The 12,553-nt window shown below is 42.7% G+C and overlaps 1 protein-coding gene across 2 annotated transcripts in view; it reads right to left on the bottom strand.

Annotated features, from left to right (window-relative positions):
* Positions 1-12,553, bottom strand: part of LOC111979507 (solute carrier family 12 member 7) — a 107,288-nt gene that overhangs the window by 12,061 nt on the left and 82,674 nt on the right. Inside the window, exons 17-24 of one of the 2 annotated variants that reach the window (XM_024010096.3) lie at positions 8,310-8,478; positions 4,557-4,752; positions 4,055-4,224; positions 3,656-3,787; positions 3,432-3,539; positions 2,286-2,420; positions 1,193-1,368; positions 758-772 (exon numbers count right to left, since the gene is read on the bottom strand). In XM_024010096.3, the coding sequence (XP_023865864.1) occupies positions 758-772; positions 1,193-1,368; positions 2,286-2,420; positions 3,432-3,539; positions 3,656-3,787; positions 4,055-4,224; positions 4,557-4,752; positions 8,310-8,478 (1,101 nt within the window). The remainder of the gene's footprint in view (positions 1-757; positions 773-1,192; positions 1,369-2,285; positions 2,421-3,431; positions 3,540-3,655; positions 3,788-4,054; positions 4,225-4,556; positions 4,753-8,309; positions 8,479-12,553) is intronic. The other variant, XM_024010097.2, reaches the window with a different exon arrangement.

The raw sequence follows: 12,553 nt of genomic DNA, 5'->3' as shown, positions 1-12,553 counted from the left end.
CCATCCCATCTGGTTTGCGCTCAGTGGGACTATCATTTGTTTTTCAATAGGAGAATGACCCAAAACACACCTCCAGGCTGTGTAAGGGCTATTTGACCAAGAAGGAGAGGGCTGGAGTGCTGCATCAGATGACCTGGCCTCCACAATCACCCAACCTCATCCCAATTGAGATGGTTTGGGATGAGTTGGACCGCAGAGTGAAGGAAAAGCAGCCAACAAGCGCTCTGCATATGTGGGAACTCCTTCAAGACTGTTAGAAAAGCATTCCTCATGAATCTGGTTGAGAGAATGCCAAGAGTGTGCAAAGCTGTCATCAAGGCAAGGGGTGGCTACTTTGAAGAATCTCAAATATAAAATATATTTAGATTTGTTTGGTTACTACATGATTCCATATGTGTTATTTCATAGTTTTCATGTCTTCACTATTATTCTACAATGTAGAAAATAGTAAAAATAAAGAAACCTTTGAATGAGTAGGTGTGTCCAAACTTTTGACTGGTACTGTATATATGCTTACCATTATAAGCATGTATAAAATAGTCTAACCAAGTTAGGCAAGGTCACACATGCTGAGTGAATGTTATCTTTTCCACGTAAATTAACTGAGAGAGTACTATACATGCTGTTAGAAGAGGAGGAGAGAAGTGAAGAAAGACACCACACACCCCTCGTTGCTCTAAGAAAAACTATAAGGTCACGACATGAGGGGGAAAAGGATCACACACAGATACTTAAGACTAGGGGAAACTTGACTTACAGACTCTCCCACTCTCTAGAAGAGAAGAAACAAAACATAGAACGACTTAGGTATGTTTATAATATATACATCTCACCATGGTTAATCACACATTTTAGACACAAATAGGGAGAACAGGGCATCAATGATAGAGTACAGACTAGTCTGAACATCCTGAGAACAGAGTACAGTTCAAGTCAAGGTACATCATACTATGTCTAGATATTTTAAGTATGTAACAGTACTGTAGTTATTGTAACCATTATTCTATATGTGCACTAGACAGGTGCATCTATGGATTGAGTAGTTTCTGTTGGCAGTGCTAATACCATTTTCACACTACCATAACCAGGCCAGTACAGAACAGCAAGACTCAGTTCGGCTCAGTAGTGTGAAAGTGGTATGTCTGACAGTGTACTGCAGTGTGAGCCTTGGGCCTCTAGGGGAGATACTTACGGTTTCATATTGAAGAGGTCCTTCACGCCCATGTTCGGCTCACCGCGTTTACGGTTCCTCTCGGCGATCAGCTTGTCTTTGGTCCAGGTCATGTGGACATGGTGGTCGGGCGTGGCGGTAGCTGTGTCACTGAGGTTGGCGTGGGACTTAGTGCCCAGTTTAGTGATGAGCTGAGACTGGGGGATAACACTTGTGTCACTACAGACCCAGGCAGGWTGCTTAACAAAGCGGTGCCTCCTCCTCAGGAGGCTGGCACAACTGTAGAATGGAGACTATCCTTATGTTTTGCATTATCGGCAAGAATGATAATGTTAATCSAAGCAATAGATCCAAAATGGATTATGGATGACATTCTCATGGTTGCATTCGTTCATCCGTCTACTCCATGGAAAAGGCATGAAATATTACTGGACATTTCAATGCTTCAACGTTAAAATAACAAAGCTCCATAAAAACAATGCATGACATAGAAACAAAATAAAGTGTACTATAGCAAACAATAATAAAACATACTACAAATAAATCTAAGTGAAGTTGAAAAATGGAAATGATGGAAACGATTAGGAAAAATGGGATTACATTTCTAATCCAAGTTGAAAGTTTGGGGTTGGCGGTTTTGCCAGCGTACCAAGAACGTTCTAAGTTTTTGGTTCTAAGAAGATCGTTGTAAAAATATCTAAGTGTAATACTTGCTACAAAGTTACTGAGCCAATAACTCTCAGGTAAGTGGATGCAGGAGTAGGGTGACAAGGACACAAGAGGACCACAGCCATAGAAATCCTATAATTCAGTTCTCTTTCATTCTTTTGCCACAGCCATATTCATTCAGAGAAATGCTTCAGGGCACTGATTCCAGAAACGCATACAGTATTGGGGTACGCTTTTACTGGAACACCTTAGTCATTCCTTAAGATTTCCTCAAGAATTGACAAATCACAGCTATTTAAAAAAAAAAAATACTTAATAGCTATGGCTCTGTCCATGTCAGATACAGGTATGAGGATGGGCTAGAGGGTGGAGAGGGAAGGGAGATGCTTATGGGATGTTTATGGGATGGTTCTGAGGCAGACACATCACATGGCTGCTGGGCTACCTCCTCATCCTCCCGTATGTCCATGGATATGGACAGGCTTGGGACCTGTAGTGTGTTTGAAGCCTGTAGTGTCTCCACCATGGATGACTTCTTCTTCTCGATGGAGTTACGTGACTCGTCTGTGATGCTCTGAATCTGAAGCCCAACCCGATGCGAGCCCARAACATCCAACACAGCAGCAGGAAATCAGGACAGGCCAAAATGTCACAACAGTCGGTCCATATTACGAGCCACAAACAACAAGGAAGTTAAGAACTACTGTAACAGGAAGGAACACAAATATAATCTATCCCGTGTGTGAAGTGCAACCTTTGTCCCCGTCTTTGATTTGAACACTGTGCATAGGCCTACAGTCAACATTCAAAGCAGTGACCATGTGTTTGCTTGTCAATGTAATTAGGTTTTATACACTATTGTACAAAAGCTGAAGAACATACACACATCCAGGTATTTTCTGCAGGTGCTGGAGTTGTAGGCAAACTCATGGAAAATAAAAAGGAAAACGCTGCACACTGCTGCTCATGCTCCCAGGTGATTTTATTTACAACAATGATTTGACTTAAACCCTTTATAGTTTCAAAATGTACATATTGTGTTTCTTATCCTAATTGAATTAATATATATATATATATATATATATATATATATATATATATATATGTTGCGGTAAATACTGATCACATTTCTTGTGTTTGATCATATATTTTGATACATTGAATGTTAACATTGTGAACCAATGTTATTTAATTTTACCTCCCGTTTCATTATGTGATGTCACTGAGTACTGCCCCTACATATAGGACCTTCCACCCCCACCTGGATATGGATGCCTGATGAAGGGTCGAAATGTTGTTCCATATAAAATCACCTGGGAGCGTGAGCAGCAGTGTGCGGCGTTTCCTTTTTGTTGTCCACTATTGAATCACTTGGTTACACCACAGSAGGCTGCTGAGGGTAGGACGGCTCATAATAATGGATGGAATGGAGTAAATGGAATGGTATCAAACACATGGAAACACAGGATGAGTTTGATACCATTCCATAGATTCCATTCCAGCCACTACTATGAACCCGTTCTCCCAAACTAAGGTGCCACCAGCCTCCTGTGGGTTAAACAGAACCTGACAGAGTTGAGCATCACATTACCTCTCTCTCTCGCTCGGTTCTGGACAGCTGCATCTGTTTCAGCATCTGAGAGCGCTGCTCCATCACCAGGGTCTTCTCATAGGTGAAGGCTGCAATGTCACTATCGTGCTGAGGACAGAAATACAAAGAAACTGGCAACAACAAAAAAAGGGGCAAAACCCTTGACAAATGGTTTCTTATTAATACAATAGCAGGTATGATTAAGTGTGAGTGCAGCTGCTTACCATCTCCACCACCTCCACTACAGCGTTGAGACGGAGGTGATACAGGAACATCTGCAGGTCCTTCTTCATCTGAATACTGTTGTCATCCATCTGAGCCACTGTGAAGATACGCATCTTACACTTCCTCCACACCTGGGACGGACAAGGAACAGAGAGGTAGAAAAAAGGGAAAGAAACTATGCGCGTCTATGAAACTGTTCTAAATGCTATAGTGCTTCAGTCCAATATCAGTTGTGGAAATTGTTTAATGGCCCATTGCAATTAACATATTTTTTTTATCTGGCCACCATTAGAATGTAGTGTGTATATATTTTTTTCTTGTTCATTTTTTTTCTTTTTCTTTTTTACAAAGCAACAGTATACAGTACCCAAAGGCATATGGTGCCAATGCCACAATACCTTGTGTTGGCGCAGTAAGAAAGGCAGCAGCATGAGAAGACCTCCATCATGAACAATCCACCACACGTCTATGGTGCCCTCCCCCAGGCGGTCCTGGTTGCAGGGGAACTTGTCAATGTTCTTAGCAACCAGCAGGGCCTGATGGGCTGACGTAGTCTCTCTCACCGTCTCTGTGGGATAAGGAGGATATTTACTGTACTGCTTGTATTGTTATCAGTGCAAGAAACCCACATAATTAGGCCCCACAGTTTTGACTGATTCTGGTCAGGTCATTTGGTCAGGAAAAACTCTTAACCCTGCCCATAAACATACAAAAATGTTCTCAGAACCTAAAACCAAATCTCAATAGGTAGCTAAGCTAGCTTAATTTTTCAAATGTATGTGGATGTCGTCACAAGAGGCTACTTAGTATGACATACTTGATTCTACTTAAATCTACTGTAGACTAGTATAGCAAACGATGGTGTGTACTGTGGAGGATACTAGAGTATGGTGTGTGTACCAATGAAGTTCTTCCAGGCGTAGGAGTCCTCAGCCTGTTTCCAGCCCCCAGGCCAGGCCATGAGAACGGCGTTGTGTTTCATGCCCCCCAGCCCTGCCGACTGGATCAGGTGGGAGAAACCATCCCGCAGGTTAGAGGACACCACCACGTGGCAGAAACCTTTGGTACGCTCCACGTGCATGGCCGACTTAACGTTCTGCACCAAGAAAAGACAAAAAAACATCAGGAGAAAATATAATGAAAGAGTGAAGAGGAGGATGAATTGATGGGAAAGTGACAGTTCCCCATAAATACACTTGCAAAATACCGATAGTGGATGAAACATTTGATGCAAGAATACAGTGGCAAGAAGAAAAAAAAAGAAAAAAAAGTAAGTGAACCCCTTTGGAAATACCTGGATTTCTGCATAAATTGGTCATAAAATGATCTGATCTTTATCTAGGTCACAACAATAGACAAACACACTCTGCTTAAACTAATAACACACAAACAATTACACATTTTCATGTCTTTATTGAACACACTGTAAACATTCACAGTGTAGGGTGAAAAAAGTATGTGAACCCTTGGATTTAATAACTGGTTGACCCTACTTTGGAAGCAATAACCTCAACCAAACGTTTTCTGTAGTTGCGGATCAGACCTGCACAAAGGTCAGGAGGATTTTGGACCATTCCTCTTTACAAAACTGTTTCAGTTCAGCAATATTCTTGGGATGTCTGGTGTGAACTGCTCTATTGAGGTCATGCCACAGCATCTCAAAATCGGGTTGAGGTCAGGACTCCAGAAGGCGTATTTTCTTCTGTTGAAGATTTACTTCTGTGTTTTGGGTCGTTGTCCTGTTGCATCACCCAACTTCTGTTGAGCTTCAATTGGCGGACAGATAGCCTAACATTCTCCTGATAAACTTGGGATTTCATTTTTCCGTCGATGATAGCAAGCTGTCCAGGCCCTGAGGCAGCAAAGCAGCCCCAAACCATGATGCTCCCTGCACTATACAGTTGGGTTGAGGTTTTGATGTTGGTGTGCTGTGCCTTTTTTTCTCCACACATAGTGTTGTGTGTTCCTTCCAATCAACTCAACTGTAGTTTCATCTGTCCACAGAATATTTTGCCAGTAGCACTGTGGAACATCCAGGTGCAGTTTTGCAAACTTAAGACGTGCAGCAATGTTTTATTTTGGACAGCAGTGGCTTCTTCCATGGTATCCTCCCATGAACACCATTCTTGTTTAGTGTTTTACGTATCGTTGACTCGTCAACAGAGATGTTAGCATGTTCCAGAGATTTCTGTAAGTCTTTAGCTGATTCTTCTTAACCTCATTGAGCATTCTGCGCTGTGCTCTAGCAGTCATCTTTGCAGAACGGCCACCCTAGGGAGAGTAGCAACAGTGCTGAACTTTTCCTCCATTTATAGACAATTTGTCTTACCGCGGACTGATGAACATCAAGGCTTTTAGAGAAACTTTTATAACCCTTTCCAGCTTTATGCAAGTCAACAATTCTTAATCTTAGGTCTTCTGAGATCTCTTTTGTTCGAGGCATGGTTCACATCAGGCAATGCTTCTTGTGAGTGTTTTTTACAAGGCAAGACAGCTCTAACCAACATCTCCAATCTCGTCTCATTGGTTAGCTGACTCCTGACTCCAATTAGCTTTTGGAGAAGTCATTAGCCTAGGGGTTCACATACTTTCCCCAACCTACACAGTAAATGTTTAAATTATATATTCAATATAGACAAGAAAAATACAATAATTTGTGTGTTATTAGTTTAAGCACACTATGTGTGTCTATTGTTGTGACTTAGATGAAAATCAGATCAAATTTGATCAAATCCAGGTAATTCCAAAGGGTTCACATACTTTTTCTTGCCATTGTACTATGCAGAAAGTATGAAGGAAAATCACCCATGGGATGTAAGTCTTAATGAATGCTTTCTAAACTTGGACATTAAGTCAAGTGAGTGACCAAAGTGAGTGAGTGACCAAAATAATGTTCCAACATGTGTGGCTAATACTGGGAAACATCTAACCAGCTGACTGCAGGAATCTTTACAGAGCCAGTGGAGTTTGATGTCGCACAGCGTTTTATTGACCTCTTTGTGCTTGAATTAGACTAGTCAGAATTTATCATTGCATTTGGCCGGAGGGTAGCATGGACAGAGCAAAAGACTGAAATGCAGCTTTCATCAGACTGTAATCTGGGATGAGGAAGAGGACAGAGAGTGAGGAGGACAGAGAGTGAGGTGCACAGAGAATTATGTAATTATGTATAAAGTTGTAACTTTTTGTCCAAGAGGGCAATTGGCTTTGCAGCAGGTAAAACACATAAAATCTACATGGATCACAATGATACTTCACCAGTACTCATCTCCAACAGCTTGCCTCTATGATATTTCAGTGCACCCCTCCGACCTGCCAGCAGGTGGCAGAGCTTTCTGTTCCGAGATCATGAATTGAGAATTCCATACTCCTCAATGAGGTGAAAGCAAAGGAGTAAGCCTTTTAGAGTCTGGGATAATAATGCATATACTAGCACTTGTAGTGTGCTTGCCAAAATCGTGCTTTGACGAAGACTCCAGCCACCCGAGAGATGGACTGTTCTCCATGCTCACATCCGGCAGGCGGTACCGGTGCATCAAGGCTCAGACCAACAGACTCCTAAACAGCTTCCATCCCCTGGCCGGCCATAAGACTGTTAAATGGCTAACAACTACTGCTCTCCCTCTCCCACAGACTATTCACACTGACTCTATGCCCATCCACAGGTCTCCACTGATGTATTACTCCATTACACTGCTGTACATTGATTATTGATTACCATTAGTATTTATCCTGCTACTGGTCACTATTACTACTGTTTACATGTTTATACATACACATTAATATATACCAGTAGTATATTACCATAAGTATTTATATATTGCTGCTACCAGTTACCTTTTCAGCAGTGTTTACATGTACACTGAGTATATAAAACATTAAGAACACCTGCTCTTTCCATGACATAGACTGACCAGGTGAAAGCCATGACCCTTATTGATGTCACTTGTTAAATCCACGTCAATCAGTATAGATGGAGGAGACAGGTTAAAGAAGGATTTTTAAGTCTTGAAAAAATGCAGACATGGATTGTGTGTGTGCCATTCAGAGAGTGAATGGGTAAGCCAAATAATGAATTGCCTTTGAACGGAGTACGGTAGTAGTTTGAGTGTTTCAAGAACTGCAACATTGCTGGGTTTTTCACGCTCAACGTTTTTGGTTACTACATGATTCCATATGTGTCATTTCATAGTTTTGATGTCTTCACTACGTAGAAAAGATAAAAATAAATAAAAAATGGAAAAAATAATACATTTCTTTGTGATGGTGTATATTAAATGGACTGTTAAAATAGACACGTGCAGCATTGGTAAACTCGAATTTGTCGAGGCCCGGCTATTCTAGTTTTAAAGAATAAAATTTTTTGATTTTGTGTCTGTCATATCATTAGTATTGTATCCTCTTCTACATTATTAAATTGAAGGATGACCAACTTGTCTCTTTGCCAAGATTCATTTGAGGGTGTTTGTGAAAGAAAGTAACGCAAAAGTTATATAATGCATTACTCTGCACAAAGTCATTTTCATAAAGTAGCGCGTTACTTTGAAAGTAAGGAGTAATATGTAATATATTACTTTCCCAAGTAACAAATCCCAACAATGGATACGAATTCCCTGCCGCCATGATCATGTGATATGAGTGTCTCAGTCTCACCTGCTCTGCGCTCTTGGCCTCGGCCCCCAGGGTCATGTAGGTGCCCTCCAGCACAGAGCTGACGATGGTCAGGCCTTTCCCTGCCTTCAGCTGGGTGGTGAAGGACAGCAGACGAGGGTGTTTCACCCCCAGGTCTGAATCCAGCTTCAGTAGCACCAGTAGCTGAGGCCTGGGGGGAGAGATAAGGTCAAGTACAGTCAGTATATGTCAATAGATAGGCATCAGGAAAAGTCCCTAAACTAGGTCACCAGACAGAACATCAAGACAACTGTGTGTATTGTGCATCAGATCTACACCAGATTCTAGTCTTCAAACTGACAATGCACCCCTATGTTGATTTCGAAGACATTCTTGTATCTTTCACAACTAAAGCTGCCAAATAACTCTAAATCTAGCCTATATAACCTGTTTCAAATTATCCCTTTTACGCTCAACATAGCCACTTCAAATGCTCACTCGCTCTGTAATGGGAAAAATATCCTTTCTATTTTATTCAGCTAAGTTCAATTATATTTTTCTTACTATAAAATCATAGAAAATAATGGCACAGGACTTATAAGCATATCATTTCAGCTAAATGAACAAGCCTACAAATCAAATAAAAGTTTATTTGTCATGTGCGCCAAATACAACAGGTGCTTACTTACAGGCTCTAACCAATAGTGCAAAAAGGTATTAGGTGAATAATAGGTAAGTTAAGAAATAAAAAGTAAAAAGACAGTGAAAAATAACAGTAGCGAGGCTATATACAGTAGCGAGGCTATCAAAGTAGCGAGGCTACATACAGACACCAGTTAGTCGGGCTGATTGAGGTAGTATGTACAAGTAGATATGGTTAAAGTGACTATGCATATATGATGAACAGAGAGCAGCAGTAGCGTAAAAGATGGGTTGGAGGGTGGTGGGACACAATGCAGATAGCCGAGTTAGCCAATGTGCGGTAGCACTGGTTGGTCGGGCCAATTGAGGTAGTATGTACATGAATGTATAGTTAAAGTGACTATGCATATATAATAAACAGAGAGTAGCAGCAGCGTAAAAGAGGGGTTGGGGGGGCACACAATGCAAATAGTCCGGGTAGCCATTTGATTACCTGTTCAGGAGTCTTATGGCTTGGGGGTAAAAACTGTTGAGAAGCCTTTTTGTCCTAGACTTGGCACTCCGGTATCGTTTGCCATGCGGTAGTAGACAGAACAGTCTATGACTGACTACCCTCTGTAGTGCCTTGCGGTCGGAGGCCGAGCAATTGCTGTACCAGGCAGTGATGCAACCAGTCAGGATGCTCTCGATGTTGCAGCTGTAGAACCTTTTGAGGATCTGAGGACCCATGCCAAACCTTTTAGTTTCCTGAGGGGGAATATGCTTTGTCGTGCCCTCTTCACGACTGTCTTGGTGTGTTTGGACCATTCTAGTTTGTTGGTGATGTGGACACAAAGGAACTTGAAGCTCTCAACCTGCTCCACTACAGCCCCGTCGATGAGAATGGGGGTGTGCTCGGTCCTCCTTTTCCTGTAGTCCACAATCATCTCCTCAGTCTTGGTTACATTGAGGGATAGGTTGTTATTCTGGCACCACCCGCCCAGGTCTCTGACCTCCTCCATATAGGCTGTCTCGTCGTTATTGGTGATTAGGCCTACCACTGTTGTGTCGTCTGCAAACTTAGTGGTGGTGTTGGAGTCGTGCCTGGCCATGCAGTCGTGGGTGAACAGGGAATACAGGAGGGGACTGAGCACGCACCCCTGGGGTGCTCCAGTGTTGAGGATCAGCGTGGCGGATGTGTTGCTACCTACCCTCACCACCTGGGGGCGGCCCATCAGGAAGTCCTGGATCCAGTTGCAGAGGGAGGTGTTTAGTCCCAGGATCCTTAGCTTAGTGATGAGCTTTGAGGGCACTATGGTGTTGAACGCTGAGCTGTAGTCAATGAATAGCAATCTCACATAGGTGTTCCTTTTGTCCAGGTGGGAAAGGGCAGTGTGGAGTGCAATAGAGATTGCATCATCTGTGGATCTGTTTGGGTGGTATGCAAATTGGAGTGGGTCTAGTGTTTCTGGGATAATGTTGTTGATGTGAGCCATTACCAGCATTTCAAAGCACTTCATGGCTATGGACGTGAGCGCCACGGGTCTGAAGTTATTTAGGCAGGTTGCCTTTGTGTTCTTGGGCACATGGACTATGGTGGTCTGCTTGAAACATGTTGGTATTACACTCAATCAGGGACATGTTGAAAATGTCACCTGTCAGTCGGTCAGCACATGCCCGGAGCACACGTCCTGGTAATCCGTCTGGCCCATCAGCCTTGTGAATGTTAGCCTGTTTAAAGGTCTTACTCACGTCGGCTACACAGAGCGTGATCACACAGTCGTCCAGAAAAGCTGATGCTCTCATGCATGCCTCAAGTGTTGCTTGCCTCGAAGCGAGCATAGAAGAGATTTAGCTTGTCTGGTAGGCTCGTGTCACTGGGTAGCTCGCGGCTGTGCTTCCCTTTGTAGTCTGTAAAAGTTTGCAAGCCCTGCCACATCCGACGAGCGTCGGAGCCGGTCTAGTATGATTCAATCTTAGCCCTGTATTGACACTTTGCCTGTTTGATGGTTCGTTGAAGGGCATAGCAGGATTTCTTATAAGCTTCCGGGTTAGAGTCCCGCACATTGAAAGCGGCAGCTCTACCCTTTAGCTCAGTGCGAATGTTGCCTGTAATCCATGGCTTCTGGTTGGGGTATGTACGTACAGTCACTGTGGGGATGACGTCCTCGATGCACTTATTGATAAAGCCAGTGACTGATGTGGTGTACTCCTCAATGCCATTGGAAGAATCCCGGAACATGTTCCAGTCTGTGATAGCAAAACAGTCCTGTAGTTAAGCATCTGCTTCATCTGACCACTTTTTTATTGACCGAGTCACTGGTGCTTCCTGCTTTAATTTTTGCTTGTAAGCAGGAATCAGAAGGATAGAGTTGTGGTCGGATTTACCAAATGGAGGGCGAGGGAGAGCTTTGTATGCGTCTCTCTGTGTGGAGTACAGGTGATCTAGAATTTTCCCCTCTGGTTGCACATTTAACATGTTGATAGAAATTAGGTAGAACTGATTTAAGTTTCCCTGCATTAAAGTCTCTGGCCAGTAGGAGCGCCGCCTCTGGGTGAGTGGTTTCCTGTTTGCTTATTTCCTTATACAGCTGACTGAGTGCGGTCTTAGTGCCAGCATCTGTCTGTGGTGGTAAATAAACAGCCACGAAAAGTATAGCTGAAAACTCTATAGACAAGTAGTGTGGCCTGCAATTTATCACAATATACTCTACTTCAGGCGAGCAAAATCTAGAGACTTCCTTAGATTTCGTGCACCACCTGTTGTTTACAAATATGCACAGACTGCGCCCCCCTCTCGTCTTACCGGAGTGTGCCGTTCTATCTTGCTGGTGCAGTGTATATCCCGCTAGCTGAATATCCATGTCGTCATTCAGCCACGATTCCGTGAAACATAGGATATTACAGTTTTTAATGTCCCGTTGGTAGGATATTCGTGATCGTACCTTGTCTAATTTATTGATTGCACGTTGGCGAGTAATATTGACGGTAACGGCAGCTTTCCCTCTCGCCTTCTGCAGATCCTCACGAGGCACCCCGTTCTGTGTCCTCTGTACCTGCATCTCTTCCTCTTGCCAATAACTGGGATGTTGGCCTTGTCGGGTGTTAGGAGAATGTCCTGTGCGTCCTGCTTGTTGAAGAAAAAATCTTTGTCTAATCTGAGGTGAGTGATCGCTGTCCTGATATCCAAAAGCTATTTTCTGCCGTAAGATACGGTTGCAGAAACATTATGTACAAAATAAGTTACAAATAACGCAAAAAAACCCACATAATAGCACAATTGGTCGGGCGCCCGTAAAACTGCTGCCATTTCTTCCGGCGCCATTTTCTGTCAATGCCTATGGCATTGGGCATAGCCAGATAACATATGCCTACAGTAGGCCAACTCATATTCTGTTCTTCTGAAATACATTTTCTTCATATCATGATGTTTGTTTGGACCCAATTAAAGTAAATAATGGATTTATTGTGGTGTAAATTAAAGTACATTTATTTGACCTTTAAAAAAAAAGAATGTTCCAAAGGTGTAGGTCAGCAGCTTGTGTGCATGGAGGCCAGGAGATGCTAAACGTGTTAATGTACATTTTCGGTCAATTACAGTGGGACTGGCAGTCTTTTGCATGACAATAACCCGGCTGAAAAAATGTCATGACTCTTTGAAGAGG

Source organism: Salvelinus sp. IW2-2015, linkage group LG19, assembly GCF_002910315.2.
Source record: "Salvelinus sp. IW2-2015 linkage group LG19, ASM291031v2, whole genome shotgun sequence".
NCBI lineage: Eukaryota > Metazoa > Chordata > Actinopteri > Salmoniformes > Salmonidae > Salvelinus > Salvelinus sp. IW2-2015.
This window is presented reverse-complemented; position numbering and strand designations above follow the sequence as displayed.